Source organism: Lithobates pipiens, unplaced genomic scaffold (genome assembly GCF_037356315.1).
Source record: "Lithobates pipiens isolate NorthernLeopardFrog02 unplaced genomic scaffold, aLitPip1_a1.2 Scaffold_1, whole genome shotgun sequence".
Lineage (NCBI taxonomy): Eukaryota > Metazoa > Chordata > Amphibia > Anura > Ranidae > Lithobates > Lithobates pipiens.
This window is the reverse complement of record NW_027507685.1, coordinates 74,000,727-74,018,687: the sequence shown is the minus strand read 5'-3', so window position 1 is coordinate 74,018,687 and position 17,961 is coordinate 74,000,727. Positions and strand designations below refer to the sequence as shown.

Here is a 17,961-nt window from a genome sequence, read left to right as displayed (position 1 = left end):
ATGATTTACATTAAAGTAAGTAGAAGTATGCAAACTTATGCCGCGTACACACGATCAGACATTGATCGGACATTCCGACAACAAAATCCATGGATTTTTTCCGTCTTGCATACAACTTGTCTTGCATACACATGGTCACACAAAGTTGGTCGGAAATTGCAAATGTCGAGAACGCGGTGACGCACAACACGTACGACAAGCTGAGAAAAATGAAGTTCAATAGCCAGTGCGGCTCTTCTGCTTGATTTCGAGCATGCGTGGAACTTTGTGCGTTGGAAATTTCCGACAACGGATTTTGTTGTCAGAAAATTTGAGATCCAGATCTCAAATTTTGTGTGAGGGAAATTTCGATGGAAAATATCCGATGGAGCCTACACACGTTCGTAATTTCTGACAAAAAGCTCCCATCTAACATTTTCCATCAGAAAATCCAACCGTGTCTACGGGGCATAACAGTACTAACTTCTCCTTTTGAAAATGGCAATCGATTGGTTGTCAAACTGATCTGGAGGGTTCAATCCTTCCTGATTCATAGACTTAGAACAAGTATGCAGATGATGAGTTCTGACTTTTTATTCTGTATGCTGGTTCTGGGTGCACAACTAGGAAGATATTGAAACCAGAGACAGCAAGGAAACTAGCATTTTTGGTAATGGCCTTTCACAGCCCTATACTTCTCTCAGTATACACTAGAATTCCTTCAAATTAGTCACATTAACCATTTGCCGACCGATGCACGCCGATATACATCGGCACAATGGCAGCAGTGGGCAAATGGGCGTCTCCTTTAATTGGCGGAGCTAGCGGGCATGCCCAGCATGTACAGCATTAACATGCCTGCGGGGCCTGTCATTGGGAGCAGTGATCGCTGTCATGTTTGGGTATAACATCGCACGACCACACAATTGTCAGTTAAAGCAACGCAGTGCCAATTGCAAAAAGTGCTCTGGTCAGGAAGGGAGTAAAATCTTTCGGGCAGGGCTCAATTCCTGCGGGAACGCATGGGAACGGAGTTCCTGTACTTTTTCCACAACAGGAACTCAGTTCCCGTTAGCAGCCGAGTCCTACAAGACTTTGAAGTATGCGAGCTGTGTGGTAGGTGCTACACCAGCAGCCACCGACACAGCTCGCAATAGTAAGTTCCGTACACCAGGGGTGTACTGACCATTCAGGCATTGCCAGTAGGGGGCCCCATGACAGCTTCCATACTTGTTCTGTGTGTGCCGCTGAATCCCACCCTTCTCTATCTTCAGTGCCATATGATGAGAGAACCCAGAGGAGGAGCACAGCTATTCTGCTCACAGGACATACAGGGAGAGAGGTGAGCTGAGGGAGGAAGATCAGTTTGGGGTGGTAAGCTGAGCACAATACCTGGCAAAGTTTAATGCCAGGAGGGAAGTTTATGTGGAAATATGTGAAGAGTTGGAATAGCAGCGAGTGTGTGTTGGAGCCCTGCAGAGTTTGCAGCCCCCCAAGCTAATATACATCTCCTAAGCAGGAACACATCACTATCTCCCCAAGCATTCTGTCCAGATAATGTGCAGTTAATTTATGACCTTTCCATTTAACCCTGTGTTATCCAAACTCTGTTCAATGAAAAGTGTAAACTCACTACATAAACACTCTATATACAAAATAACATTCCCCAATAAAGATCAGAACATGATGTTCACATTTGCATGGAAGCACAATTGAATGAATGCTGATTATTCAGAGAATTACCGTATTTATGTTTATTGAGGATTGTTTTTTTATGCACTAACAGTTAAGCTTCATACACACAATATGAAAATTTAATGAAAAAAAAAAAAATCTAAAGTGTTCGTGCATGTGAGTGCATCATTTTTTTTTTTTTTGGTGGGGGAGTGGATCTTTGGTGGGAGTTCCCACACTTTTTTCCCCAGGACTTGACCCCCTGCTTCCAGGGCTGAAGCGTTTAATATGTACAGCTAAATACATATACAAGACTATGGGTTCACATAATGCTTCATGGTTCTGATTGTACCAGCCTTTTTCTGCTATCTATACATCTGTTATAAGATAGTTTCCTTCCTTGTTTCTAGCATCTAATCTCTCTTTTTTATTGGTCAGAACTGTGAAAATTAAACTGCTATGATTATGACAGTTTTAGTTGGTACTAAACATTTTACAATCTCTTAGCAAATACGAAGGTGGCGAAACACTGTTCTGAATGACGTTCTGAACAAAACCAAAATAAAAGGGGAAACTGGTATCTTCCTTTACTAGACAGCTGTTGGTGGACATCAGAACACTTTCCTGGTAAGTATTCTAACTATTAACCTTATATTATAATATGCAAAACAGCAGACAATAAGAGAAAGTTTTAGCAACTCTCTTTGTTTAGCTATAATGAATATATTAAAATTAAAGATGCTTTCATTTTATAAATGATTACATTTTACTAGTATATTAATAATATTACTATTATTGATATAATAAAAAGATAACATTGTTTCTAATTGTGATAGAATTAATCTCCTGAAAGTGTACTATTGCTTTTTTTTTTAGAGCAAATTCTTTCAAAGTTATTTTAAGTAATAAACAAAACATTAAGAATTTGGTCATTATTATATCTATATTTTTGCAATGACTGGTAATGCTTAAATTTTTTTAAATAAATAATAATAGAACAAAGCTTTTTATAAAAGATAAAATGCTATTTTAAGGTGAAACAAAATTAGACTAAATCATAATTGATTTCATTCTGCATTAGTTATAACTGTTGACCAAATATTCCCTGCAGATATCTATATTGTAAATGATTGCATAATACACATTTGCAGGGTGTTAACATTGAGCACCTTATAAATGTGGCAAATGTTGCTTGAGTTGATTATTTAAAAAATGTTAGTATTACAGAAAAACATAGAAGCATATAGTGACAGCAGAAAAAAAGACCAAGTCAATCGAGTCTTAATCATTCTTATTTTTATTAATTTATATATGTATATATATATATATATATATATATATATATATATATATATTTTTTTTTTTTTTTTTTTTTTTTATGTGATATATTATTATGCTTTTTTGTCTGAGTATACAGTAAATCTATGTTTGTCCCAAGCATATTTGAATCCACTTACTGTTGACTGACTCATTGCCTCTGCTGGAAGTCTTTTCCAAGCATCAACTACTCTTTTTCGTTAAATAAAATTTTCTAAGATTAGTTTTGAACTTTCCTCCTGCTAGTTTCAGATCATATCCCTGTGTTCTGGATCTTGGATTTTGTGCAAATCCAGCCATGTCTTTGTCTTTTACATTTTGGATATAGTGGGGAAGGATAAGAAGCTCTGTCACGTTTTTCCACTACCCTTGACCTTGTTAGAGAGATTCTCCCTCACGTGGGCTAAAGCTGGCTATGTGCGTTTGTTTTTGTTTTTTTACTCAGTCAGCAGCCTGAATGAAAAAGAAGTTGACATATTCCTCCATTTACACAAACAAGGTGCATGGTGGATCACCCCCCATTGTATTCTTAGGCTTAATGTACAAGGGACATTTTACAACCTCTCCTGAATGATTTAACTTGACAGATAGTAACTGATGTTTAAAAACATCCGTTTTGCTGCGTTTACATGCCATGTTTGCATTTAAAAACATTTTAAAATTGTAATATTTTTTTCAAATATTCAAAAATTAAAAACGCCTGTAAACAAAATGCAGGTAAACGTGAGTTACCACGTTTACAGGCTGTTACAGGCATTTCAAATGCCTCTGAACATCCGTCCTGAATGCATTTTTTTTTTGCTTTCCAAACTTTCTAAACTCAAATGCCTAGAAATGACTATAAACTAACCTGTGTACATGTACTGATAAGAAGACATAGAGGAGAGTTCAAGAGCAGCTGAAAAAAATGCCCAACTGCTCCTAAACATCCGTTTACCAGCAGCAGTGTACATGAAGCCTAATGCCGTGTCAGCTGCAGCCACTGATTGAAGAAATATTTCCAGCATGCCCCTTTGACAGAAGTTAATTAAATGATCAACTTCGGTCAAATGGGGGGTGACTACACACTGATCAAAATGCGTCCGGTCCCCGCTGAACCAAATTTTGCTTAGTGTATTGCCAGCCTTTTTTTACACTTATGTGGTGGATCGCTTTTCAGAGACATTTAACAGGCTCCTCACAGCCGGATTTAACCCTGTAAAGTCCACACCACCATACAGGGCAGTTGTGACATGGTCCTATTCAGATAAATGCATCACATTCAATAGCGTTACTGCACACCAAATGTGACAGGGTGTATAATTTTGTCTGCGGCCACATAGCAAAACATTGCAGCCATGACATATAGTATGTATAACCCAGTATGACTGCCTTTGTAGTTTATGGGGGGGCAGTAAAAAGTAAGCCAAAAGGCCTTTTTTTACCGGCCCCAACCACAAGTGTAAACAAGCCCTTAAAGTGTTTGTGTGTATATATATATATATATATATGTATATATATATATATATATATACATGAGTACACCCTGCACATTTTTGTAAATATTTTATTATCTTTTCAAATTGAACAAATGACACTTTGCTACAATGTAAAGTAGTGAGTGGACAGCTTGTATAACAGTATAAATTTGCTGTCCCCTCAAAATAACTTAACGCACAGCCATTAATGTCTAAACCGCTGGCAAAAAAAGTGAGCACACCCCTAAGTTAAAATGTCCAAATTGGGCCGAAAATATCCATATTTTGTGTGGCCACCATTATTTTCCAGCACTGCCTTAACTCTCTTGGGCATGGAGTTCACCAGAGCTTCACAGGTTGCCACTGAACTCCTCTTCCACTCCTCCATGATGACATCATGAATGTTAGAGACCTTGTGCTCCTCCACCTTCTGTTTGAGGATGTCCCACAGATGTTCAATAAGGTTTAGGTCTGGAGACATGCTTGGCCAGTCCATCCACTTTACCCTCAGCTTCTTTAGCAAGGCAATGGTTGTCTTGGAGGTGTGTTTGGGGTTGTTATCATGTTGGAATACTGCCCTGTGGCCCAATCTCCGAAGGGAGGGGATAATGCTTTGCTTCAGTATGTCCCAGTACATGTTGGCATTCATGGTTCCCTCCATGAACTGTAGCTCCCCAGTGCTGGCAGCACTCATGCAGCCCCAGACCATGACACTCCCACCACCATGCATGACTGTAGGCAAGACATAATTGTCTTTGTACTCCTCATTTGGTTGCCGCCTCACACGCTGGCCTCTATCTGAACCAAATAAGTTTATCTTGGTCTCATCAGACTACAGGACATGGTTCTAGTAATCCATGTTCTTAGTCTGCTTGTCTTCAGAAAACTGTTTGCTGGCTTTCTTATGCATCATCTTTAGAAGGGGCTTTCTTCTGGGTTTGACAGCCATGCAGACCAATTTGATTCAGTGCGTGGCATATGGTCTGAGCATTGGCAGGCTGACCTTCAACCCCTTCAACCCCTGCAGCAATTCTGACAGCACTCATACATCTATTTCCCAAAGACAACCTCTGGATATGATGCTGAGCACGTGCACTCAACTTCTTTGGTCAACCATGGCGAGGCCTGTTCTGAGTGGAACCTGTCCTGTTAAACTGCTGTATGGTCTGGCTACTGTGCTGCAGTTCAGTTTCAGGGTCTTTGCAATCTTCTTATAGCCTAGGCCATCTTTATGTAGAGCAAAAATTCATTTTTCAGATCCTCAGAGAGTTCTTTGCCATGAGGTGCCATGTTGAACTTCCAGTGACCAGTATGAGAGTGTGAGAGCGATAACACCAAATTTAACACACCTGCTCCCCATTCAAACCTGAGACCTTGCAATACTAACGGGTCACATGACACAGAGGAGGGAAAATGGCTAATTGAACCCAATTTGGACATTTTCACTTAGAGGTGTACTCAGTTTTGTTGCCAGCGGTTTAGAAATTAATGGCTGTGTGTTGAGTTGTTTTGAGGGGACAGCAAATTTATACTGTTATACAAGCTTTACTCTCACTACATTGTAGCAAAGTGTCATTTCTTCAGTGTTGTCACATGAAATGATATAATAAAACATTTACAAAAATGTGAGGGGTGTAGTCACTTTTTTGAGATACTGTGTGTGTGTGTGTGTGTGTATATATATATATATATATATATATATATATAATATATATATATATATATATATATATATATATATATATATATATATATATATATATATATATATATATATATATATATATATATATAAAATGTGTGTGTACATACAGCCCTGATCCTTCTCTTCTTGGGTCCCCCATTGGCGCCTGGTCCCTCCCCCCTGCTGAGTGCCCCCATAGCAAACTGCTTGCTCCGGGGGCATTTGTGCATGCCTATTCCCAAGTTGCTTCTATGAGAGACACTCCCCCCTCACTGGTTGTTATTGACAGCAGCGGGATCTAATGGATCCCGCTGCTGTGTCCCATCCATTGAGGAGGCAGAGACCCGGGAGGGCTGTGGTTCTCATGCACATCACTGAGTTGGGATCAGGCTCAGGTGAGTATAAAGGGAGGGGCTGCGGGGGAGCGGCACCCTGAAGGTTTTTTTACCTTCATGCATGAAGGTAAAAAACCTTCAGTCTTTGGAACCACTTTGACTCACAATGACAATTACACCAAAAGTGAGGGGAAATCTGCAACATGGACACAGACTACAAAAGTCTGACAGGGGCTCTAGTCTTCTCTTATTTTTCAAAAAAATATTTCGCCCACTTCCTCCCTGGTGATAATAAATGTGGCAAAACCTCTCCAAAGCTTGTGATCCAAAAAGACAAAATTTAGTTTACGTTCAGATAGAAACGTTCAGGTAAAGTCCAACTAGACCGCTGTGAATTATTCCTACTCCTAGTTACTACTTTTACTCCTTGTGATGTTGGTGAAAAGATACATAGAATTAATCTTTCAGGGCACACAGACAGCAAAACAAACGTGAAAAGTTTTCTAACTCCTCGCCAAAAAAGTTTAAGCTTTAGTTATACTTTAAGAAAAAGTTTTTTAGTCATATACTAATCTATATGCTTGTACAAGGTCCAGGAAGACAGTCAGGCAGCTAGCATTTTCAGTAATAGCAGCCCTTAGATTTCCTTCAGTATAGATTTCCTTTATCCTAATCAGATATTTTCTTACAGCTAAAAACACATACCGGTATTGCAGACTATGAATTCATTTTAAATAGGCCAGATGAAGCCCCATAGTGTTAAATACCCCATCCAAAAGTCCTACCCCCCGCTGCCAATTCCCATCTGGCTTCTTACCTAACCTCAAGCTTTTATCAAATGTTAAATAGTTTTTACCCCTTTTATTATTCTATATTAATCTATCCCTGCATGAATAATGAAAAGCTTAATCTTGATATTTGAGTATTTTTGTCATTTAAAGGTTAACTAACATTAGCAGTAGCCTCTGGTCACTTAACTACACCAGTCTGGCATAAGATGCCTATAATAATTGCAGCTTAGATATGTTACAGTAGAAAACAAAACTATAAAAAGCAAAATAATGAGAAACAACATGATCTGTTATTTCTTTTATATTACAAAGCACTGCTCTGACTGTATTCTGACAAGTGGCTAACTCCATACACTTGCTAATTTTTTTTTATAGGTCTTCAAAACTAGACCTGCTTGGTTAATTCACCATGAATAATACAGGTGACAACAACTATGGCATCAACTATGACAATGACGTCTATGAAGACATTGATGAAATATTTAATAGCGTCATTAATGGAACCAAATCTTCTCCGAAGGATCCACAACTTTACAGCATTTCCCCCGTTGGTTGGTTTGCAATAATCGTGTACTGCATAGTGTTTGTCCTCGGTATTCCTGGCAATGGTCTAGTGGTGTGGGTAACCACCTTTGAAATGAAAAGGACAGTGAACTCAGTTTGGTTCCTAAACCTAGCAGTGGCAGACCTTCTGTGTTGTTTTGCAGCACCATTTTCAATCATGTGGATAGCCCTTGGACACTGGCCACTGGGTCTTTTTGCCTGCAAGACTATCCCTTCTTTATTATTGGTCAACATGTATGCTAGTGTCCTTCTACTCACTATGATCAGTATTGACCGTTGTGCCTTGGTCCTCAAACCTGTGTGGTGCCAAAACAAGAGAACCGTGAATAAAGCATATGTGGCATGTTTGGTCATATGGATCTTGGCATTCGCTCTGAGCAGTCCTTCCTTTGTGCATCGACAAATAACTGAGAAGAATTCTGGCAAAAATAGTTGTGTCTATGATTATTCTTTGCTTAAGGATCAGAAACAGAAGGTGGAGAATTTTATTGCTATTTTCCGATTATTGATGGGTTTTGTCATCCCATTTGTGGTCATTACTGCTTGCTATGGTGTGCTTTTGGGGAGAGTGAGTGGACGATACACCCAATCTACTAAGACATGGAAGGTGATCCTCATTGTGATTATTGGGTTTTTTGTTTGCTGGCTTCCATACCATGTCGCTGGACTCATCCTAGCTGTGCATAAAACGGACTCAAAGTTATATGAATCATTCGAAAAATTGGATGCAATTTTCATCGCACTGGCCTTTATCAACAGTTGCATCAACCCAATTATTTATGTGCTAGCAGGTCGGGAGTTCAAAAGCAAATTCAAAAGATCCATTAGGTTTATTCTTAAGAATGCCCTGGCGGAAGATGTGAGTTCATTTGACTCTAAAAAGTCAAAGTTAAATAGTGAAACCAAAAACACAGAGGCTTCTGTGTAGGACACAACTAAAATTGTTCACTGTTACTTCTAGCAACAACAAATACAATCAAACAACTGTATTTTTTGATCCAATGCCCTTCCTGACCACATCAGTTTTGTTTTGCAGTATGGGGGAGGATACTTGAATTTGCCTTGTACAGTAAAGCTGCCTAAAACTATTAACTGAAAGTTGCATGATCTAGTCACCCAACCCAATTGGATGGACTATAACGTGACTATGTAATGAAAGGGCAGCATGCCTGTTGTCTGTCTTTTCCACAAGGATAGGGCAGTTTGAACACCTGTTTCCCTCTTTGATAAATGGCACCAGTGTAAACAGATCAGCCCCAAAAACTCACTTCAGCAACATTTGTGTGTCAGTTCAAATTAGATAAGCTTGATTGACAAGTGCTATACACATGTGTGGGGGATCAGCTTACAAGCCAAAAGGCAGACAAAACTCCTTAAGATTGTATACATTTTATATACTGCATATCAAGATTAGGATCAGCTTCTAAAGTTATTGATTATTATAATTAATTACTTTATATTTATCCAATCATAAAACAGCATTGGATGAAAGTCTATGTCTATTAGATGTCCTTCAGATAAGACTGGCAGATCTTGTGGCTTCTGATGTCTGATAATGTCCTTGGCGTTATTGGGTCATGAGAAGATGACTTTACAAAATTTCCCTCATGACAAATTTACAATACTTGTCCAGACTTGGTTTCCATTTAGGTTTTAATATATGTCTGTGCCTTAAAATTATGTCATCCCTCAGATGGCTCACACTGTTATAACATGGCGTGTGATGAATGATTCAGCAGGGATCATCTGTAATTAACCTACACCCTGGATGTGTTTGCCACTGCTTCTCTGCTGCCCCTCACACCTATAAGCTGATTCGTGTTTACGTGATTTATGGGTGATAAGGGTATCAGAGTGTCCATGAGTTCGCACCTGGTGTTTTACAGCAAGTGTGACATTAGACTCCATATTGGGTAATTTTTTTATGTTAAAGTGATTTTTGCATCAGTAAGGGTAGTTTTAGATGTGCGTCTAAATCTCCCTTGCCACCGAAGCCCGATCTGCTTTCAGATCAACCTTCGGAGGCTACTGACAGGCACCTCCTTACTGCCTGTTTAGCCATTTTTGCCATTTCGGCCATTTGTCATTGACTTGCATGTGCAGCGTTCAGCGGGCATTAAGCAAAGCATTGTGGTGGCATTTAATCACCCCCCACCCCCTCCGCAGCCTACTGCAGCTTTGGGGGGAGGTTGGCAAACAGCAAAAATGTGTCTCAACCATGCATTTTTGACACCCCCAACCACAAGTATAAACAAGGCCTAATAGCACTACCCTATGAACCAGCTTCTCGTCCAACGTTTGTTTGGGGAAAGAAATTGTGAATAATTTGGGATAATACTTGAAAATTCACGAAAGCATAGGACTTTTAAAAGTAAAAGAAAAATGTAATGCCTGAAAATAATATAAGCATTTTTAAAAGCCTGTTTACTTTAAATGTGCCATTACTGGTCTCACATAGTTGAAAAATAGCAATCAGGGCAAATTTTCTGAGTGGGACAACCTATAGACCGTAAAGCATCTTTGTTATATACCATCTCATGTCTATGGATATCATTATAGTCTGCAATATGCCATACAGTCAGTTGGGGACAGCTTGTGTAATTTAGTTGCAAAACAGATCTCCATTGCATAGCGCATGAAGAGAAATGAAACCATGGAATTTGTACAGCCAGTAACACATACATGAACTATATTATGAGGGATCCTGTAACATAAAACACTAGTTTAGTGTACTGCAGTATAGGTTTTATATATCTATTTATTTTAAAAACATGCTGTAACATCAACAGACATTCTGATGCATGTCCATATGCATACAGATCCCCTTCGTTTGTTTTTGGCAGATTGATTAGATGTAGGCGGGTGTAAATGGACACAAATCTGTTTACATCTACCACTCCATAGAGGACAATGGGGGGTCTGATTGGGTCCGACCTGAAAAACCTACAGGCAGACCCGATCAGATCAACTGGTGCCAAGATGGGGGGAGTCCACTTTCTGGAGCTCCAGATTTTTAATGTGCTGCAGACATGTTCTTTTAACACACTACTGGCTGCAATAGCAGCCAGAAGTGTGTGTACTTTTGTAAATCCAAATGTTGGCTGATCACTTCCACAACCGCTATGTTGTGCCACCCCCCCTCCCCCCCCGCCACCTAGTCACATATATGCCATCACATAGGGGCTATTGGTTCCCTATGTGATAAGAATAAAGTCATAAAAAATAAGGAATAAATATATTTTAAAAGGTTTTAACTGTTTAAATGGACACAAACAATAATCATTTTTTTAGAGGCCTCCCCACACACACAAATACAAAGACACGTGCTAAGTCACCTAGGTAGGAAAATGGTGTCTTTCCTACACATATATCATTGCACACATCAGTATCAGGACAATCATTTTAACTGTAAAATGATGACCTAAGGGGGTGAGATAGAGAGATGTAGATCCAGCCGGCACAGCACTGTCACCGCCCACTCAAGCCCCTCCCTTCCATGACATTGACAAAAAGGGGCTGAGCATGGGTGACCTTAAAGCAATGTTCCACACAAAAATTGAACTTCTGCTTATCGTGCCCAAACCCCCCCCTCCCCGGGCATCACATTTGGCACCTTTCAGGGGGTAGTGGGGAGCAGATACCTGTCTAATGCAGGTATTTGCTCCTACTTCCAGTGATAGATCGCCGCTGAATCTGCGGCAATCTATGCCATGTCCGGCCCCTCCCCTGTCTTTTGGGAGACACACAGGTCCCAGAAGACAGTAGGGACCAGTGAGGACGTGCAGAGTGACATGCGCATGGGCAGTAGGGAACTGGGCTGTGAAGCCGCAAGGCTTCATTTCCTGATTCCATTAGTGAAGATGGCGGCGCCTCCACCCAGGAACAGAGGGGACGGATTGGCTTTGGGTGAGGATATCGCGGGCGCCCTGAACAGGTAAGTGTCCATATTTAAAAAATTAGCAGCTGCGGTATTTGTAGCTGCTAACTGTAAAAAAAAAATAAAAAATCAGCGGAACGCCGCTTTTAAATTATGCTCCCCCTGAAAAAAGTTCTGCGGACACCCAGGCAGATACGGTAGGTGGAATCACAAATCATTATTTATGATAATTATCTGTTTAAAATTAGCAGGTTTTGAGGAGGGAGAGGGGAACTTTTTTTTTTTTTTTTTTTTTTTTTTTTTAGGGATTTTGTTAATAAAGGTAATTTTTGTAATATTGTGAGTGCACTTTAACCTCTCATATTATTTTTTGCATGTCATTGATCTGTCTATTTCAGAGTCACATCCATCCTTTTGATATTTCGGTGGCACCACGGGGTGCAGCGATTAAAGTGGATCTTCACTGCATCAGAGCACCAGAAACCAAAAACACTAGTTAATTCATTTTTAATATTCAAAGCAAACTCCCCCATCCATTCATGTCTCTATGCTTTATTTTGTTGAGAAATAATTAGAAAAACTTTCCCCTAGCATTTCTGGCTGTGGCCATCTTCAGTAAAGGCAGATGATTCATGTAGCATTTACTTCCTAGAATCCATCTGCCCTTAGCTCAAGCATGCACGCAGGAGAGTGTGCTTAGCTGAGAAAACCCCTCCTCTTCTGAAGACTCCTAGGATAAATGACATTTGCCTAGGCAAGAAACCAGGAAGTAATTGAAGAAATGTAAAACAAAGTTTAAAATAGTTTAATATAATATACCTTCCTATTTATTTACTAATGCTAGCAGTGTTAAAAATAATCAATGTTGATTGAGAGAGTGAAGTTCCACTTTATGGTTTATTGGAACATTTTCTATTATTGTTGCTCTACCCGTTAAAAAGCTGATATAAGTAAACAGAGGGTGCCCTGCTAAGTACAATAAGATGTGAGACCATCGTCTTTAACTCAATTGTGCTTCCTTTTGTGTAACTTCTGTCCCCTCTGAAATTATTGTTGACTGATATTGACCTTGTGTGGAAATGAAACAACCTTGAAGAGTCATCTCTGCCACAGTACCAAAGGTGCAGTGAACCCTCTTTTTTAATAACTGATGGATCATAGTGTTTATGCTTACTTTGTTTATCTGTATATCAATAATGCAAGATTATCTGTGCAATCTACCTTATACTACACCCACTCAGATGTTTATGTATTGAATATTGTGCGTAATATGTATTGTTTTACCATTAATGTAAATTTATATTGTACTATATTGTACCCTGTTTTCCATCTCTATATAACAACTTTTCAATAAAGAAGTTTTATTTTTCTGTAAAAACTGGGCATTCTCATTTGTGTGCTTGTTCTGGGTTACCTGCTCAAAGTATTAGACCCCTTTCACACGGGCTGGTTTCGCTTTGGCTCTGAGGAAGAGGGTCCTCCCTCGAAATGCGTTGGTCACCCTGCAATACTGTCTGGTCCTCCGACATCTTTGGTTTCAACTATAGACCCAAGACATACAGTTCACTACTGCTGTTGCCTTGATATGCTTGTATACTACGTTTCTATGTGAGTATAACCATTGCTGTTTTACTTTTATTAAAAGACTTTTGATAATGCACAAGGTTGGGTCAGTGCGCCCTCCCTTCTTTTCAATTTTTCAGTTCCAAGTACACCCGTTGTTCTGAGGAGGGCAGCAAGACCATTGACATTCTATATCCGCTTCCCCACAGTTTCACACAGATATACTGCGGCAGAAGGGCATGTACAGGCAGAATTATGTACCTGTACGTTTCCATTAAAGAGGCAGGCTGCGGGCACATGCACGCCCGCCGGGAGCTCCATGAGCACGATCGCTGGTCCCGCGGGCTCGATGTCCATAGGGATACCCTTGATCGTCTCACGGAAAGGAAGAATGAGGAAATGCTAATGTAAACAAGCATTTCCCCTTTCTGCCTAGTGACACTGTCACTGATCACTAATTCCTGTAATCGGGAGTGGTGATCAGTGTTGGGTCACACACAGCCCCTCCCCCAGTTAGAATCACTCCCTAGGACACGCTTAACCCCTACAGCGCCACCTAGTGGTTAACCCCTTTACTGGCAGTCACATGTACACAGTAATCAATGCATATTTAATTGCACTGATCGCTGTATAAATGTGAATGGTCCCAAAATCATGCCAAAAGTGTCTGATTTGTCCGACATAATGTGACAGTCACGATAAAAATCCCTGATTGCCGCCATTACTAATAAAAAAACAAAATCAATAAAAATGCCATAAAACTATTTCCTATTTTGGAAACACTGTAACTTTTTCGCAAACAAATCAATAAACGCTTATTTATTTATTTATTTTTACCAAAAATATGCAGAGGAATACGTATCGGCCTAAACTGAGGAAAAAAAATGTTGTTTTATATATTTAAAAAATAATGCTTTTCTTCAAAATTGTCGTTATTTTTTTGTTTATAGCGCAAAAAATAAAAACCACAAAGGTGATCAAATACTATCAAAAGAAAGCTCTATTTGAAGGGAAAAAAAGGATGTAAATTTTGTTTGGGAGCCACAACACACGACCGCGCAATTGTCAGTTAAAATGACGCAGTGACGAATCACAAAAAAAAAAATCGCTCTGGTCTTTTGCCAGCCAAATGGTCCGGGGCTTAAGTGGGTATAAAAGGGTTGACTGCACATCACATCCCTAGACTCAGCACCCAAGCGCAGGAGAATTGTTTTGTGTTACACAGGCTGTCTGATCAGGTCTGCCTGTCAGTTTTTCCGGCGGACCTGATTGGACCCTCTAGTCTCTTCTATAGAGCAGCGGATGTGTCCGCTGAGGCCGCGTACACACGCGGGGACTGTTCGCCCAACTTTGTCCGCTGAACAGTGTTTCGGCGGACAGTCCGCCCGTGTGTGGGCTTTCAGCGGACAGTTTCAGCGAACAGTCTGCTGAACAAAGTTTTTCGGAAATTCCGAAAAACTGTCCGCTGAAACTTGGTTTCAGCGAACAGTCCCCTCGTGTGTAGGCTTGTTCGTCAAACTAAGTTCCGCGCATGCTCAGAAAGGATTTACACGCCGAAAGTTATAATGCAGTGTATAGGACGTCGTATTTTCCGTCCCGTCGTACGTGCCGTTCACGTCATCGCGCACGGTTTCAGCAAACTGTTCGTTCGTCGTGTGTGGGCAAGTCCGTCCATGCTAATTTTGAGCGGACTGTTTGCTGAAACTGTTTGACGGACAAAGTTGAGCGAACAGTCCCCGCGTGTGTACGCGGCCTGACACCCGCTGCCATCTGATCCTGTCAGCTAAAAACAAACACATAGTGGCCCTATTCCCCAACAATCCGGCGGATCAAATGGTATTGGATGGAAATGGACAGGCGGTCTGTTTCCATCTGATTGCCCCATAAAGGGGGGCGGGACTGTGTCCGTGTCCGCTCTGCATAGCGGAATGGACCTGTCACCACCTGCTCAGTGGGGATCAGCGGAGAGATCCTCAGCTGAGCAAGCGGATTTTGCTTAGCAGAGGTGCCCGTGTGAAAGGGGCCTTAAAATAAGATTTATAAAGTGACAGGCTGGCACCTAGTGAAGAATAATAAGCATCAAGAGAGGAACTGAACTAATTTATAATGGGATACATTTTATCATTAAATTACCTTGGACTCTTTGTTTAGAGCCCTCATTGGATCGTTTGTGTGTGGATTGTCAGACAATTTTTATCTATTTGAGTTAAAACTTCTCTCAGGCTTTTATTTATAAAACAGAACAAGCAGGGCACTGAATTTTCCAAGGGTCACAGGAATTGTAACTGGGAAGCTGGCACCGGTTTGGCAGCACTCCACAAGATGGGAACCCCATTCAGAAAAAAGGGAAAGGACCTAGAGTTGGGAATCCACATATATACAATACAAGAGAGCATTAACCATTTCAGCCCTGGAAGAATTTACACCCTTCCTAACCAGAACACTTTTTGCGATTCGGCACTGCGTCACTTTAACTGCGTGGTTGTATGGCGTTGCACCCAAAAAAATTTGACATGCTTTTTTTCCCACAAATAGACTTTCTTTGATCGCCTCCGCAGTTTTTATTTTTTGCACTATAAACAAAAAAAGAGCGTACATTTTTTAAAAAACACAACATTTTGTACTTTTTGCTATAATAAATACCCCCATTTTTATTTTTAAAAAAAAGCATTTTTTTTTCTCAGTTTAGGCCGATATGTATTCTTCTACATATATTTGGTAAAAAAAAGATTTCAATAAGCGTATATTGATTGGTTTGTGCAAAAGTTATAAGGTCTACAAAATAGGGGATAGATTTATAGCATTTTTATTTTTTTTTGTTTACTAGTAATGGTGGCAATCTGCGATTTTTTATCGTGACTGCAATATTATGGCGGACACATTTTTGGGACCACTGGCATTAATACAGCAATCAATGCCATAAAATTGCATTGATTACTGTAAAAATGTTACTGGCAGTGAAGGGGTTAACACTAGGGGGCGATCGAGGGGTTAACTGTGTTCCCTGGAAGGTGATTCTAACTGAAGGGGGAGGGGACTGACTAGAGGAAGTGACGGATCATGGTTCCTAGCTAATAGGAACACACGATCTGTCACTCCTGTCAGAACAGAACAAGGAAGTGTGTGTTTACACACACTCATCCCTGTTCTGTCTCTGCTTCTCACTATTGCTCGTGGCCAGCAGTCATCGCAACCGTCGGCCACGAGCATCAGCACCGCCGCTGTGCAGCGCCTGTTATTCAGACCCCGCAATCCCCGCAAGCCGACGTATAGCTATGACGGCTCGCGTAGGGGTGCCAACCTGCCATAGTATAACTGCGGCAGTTGGTTGAGAAGCGGTTAAACAAAGGTCCAAGAGTCCAAGGTAATTCATATTAGCACATTATGAAATACTTACTTAAAACGAAGCCCTCCAGCAGCTCGCTGTCACCACTGAGAGGGCTTCCATCTTCCCCGGGTCTTCCTTCCCAGTTCGCTGACTCTGGTTGTCTAAGTGGCCGGAGCCACAATGACATAACCTCCATGCATAGGTGCAGGAGCTCTCAGTACAGCGTGGACGTCATATGACGTCTGCGTTTCTCACAACTCCTGCGCGCGGGGGGGGGGCATAGTGCGGTGATCGGGGCTGAGGCATGTCCCTCGGAACAATGCCCATCCCTAATGAGGGTAAAGAGCTAATAATAATGGGGAGGGGAGGGGGAGGAGGAAACAGGAGTGGAGAGGAGAGCAGATAGCTGGCTGCTGATGACAGGGGCTCGTAAATTGACCACGGTGTCTGGTTTCAGCAGCCATGATACACCGTGGTCAGTTTACAGAGCGGTGGGGAGAAACTAGCAGGATCAGACAGGTTTTTTAGGTGTTACAGAGGGCCAAATGACACAGGACAAGCACTGTGTCATATAAAAGGCTTTAAAGTAGCAGGATCCATTTTTTTTCACCTAAAATGTTACCTCAGCCAGCTCCATATCAGATAATTCCCAGCAGTTATTATTTTTGTACCACCCTCCTCCCCTTAGATCATGAACCCCTTGAGCCCCTCTATTCACTCCCTGCACAAACTGTTGGCACCATTTAAATCCTGTTGCCCAAACTACCCAACTACCCAACTCTTAACTCTTCCCCGAATCCCAATGGAAGTTTCACTAGGTGTAGGATGTCAGGTTTGCTATAAAACCTTTCTTCGGGTGTGATCAGGGTACAACCCGGTGTTCCTGCTATATCTATGCCAAGGGCAAGAGGAGGTGTACAACAGACTTTCCCGAGGTAGTGTACCCTACTGAGTACAATTTAATCTGACGCTGAAAACAGTGCATCATTAGACATATGATACCAACACCAGTACCCTGGTCTCAGGTCTCAAGTATTTTTAACTTTGTTTAGGACCAGTTGGGACACTATCCCGTCATCCATTACACACGACCTCTTCCTGTGCCAGCACCGTTGCCTTTTCTCATAGCACAACACCTTTCTTTCTCTAGCAGTCATCAGTACCAGTCATCTGAGCCTGTCCAGACTCAAACCATAAGAACAAGATGGACTCCAGGGTGTAACATAGTAGAGTCTGGTAGGATAGTACCCAGATTGACCATCATATCTGCACAATGTTCCATCCCTGCCATTAGGGATGAGAACAGTACAAGTTAGATTTTGACGATCCTGAAACTGAGTCATCCACCAATCTATTACGACTCATAGGCAACCTGGATTCTACTCCCCACCT

The 17,961-nt window shown here is 40.9% G+C and overlaps 1 protein-coding gene across 1 annotated transcript; it reads left to right on the top strand.

Moving 5' to 3' along the window:
• Nucleotides 1-2,118: 2,118 nt before the first annotated feature.
• On the top strand, nucleotides 2,119-13,056 carry C5AR1 (complement C5a receptor 1). Its single transcript, XM_077456502.1, has 3 exons — nucleotides 2,119-2,280; nucleotides 7,613-8,660; nucleotides 12,077-13,056. Exons 2-3 carry the CDS (start codon nucleotides 7,647-7,649, stop codon nucleotides 12,176-12,178), a joined length of 1,116 nt encoding a protein of 371 aa, XP_077312628.1. The 5' UTR covers nucleotides 2,119-2,280; nucleotides 7,613-7,646; the 3' UTR covers nucleotides 12,179-13,056.
• Nucleotides 13,057-17,961: the final 4,905 nt, after the last annotated feature.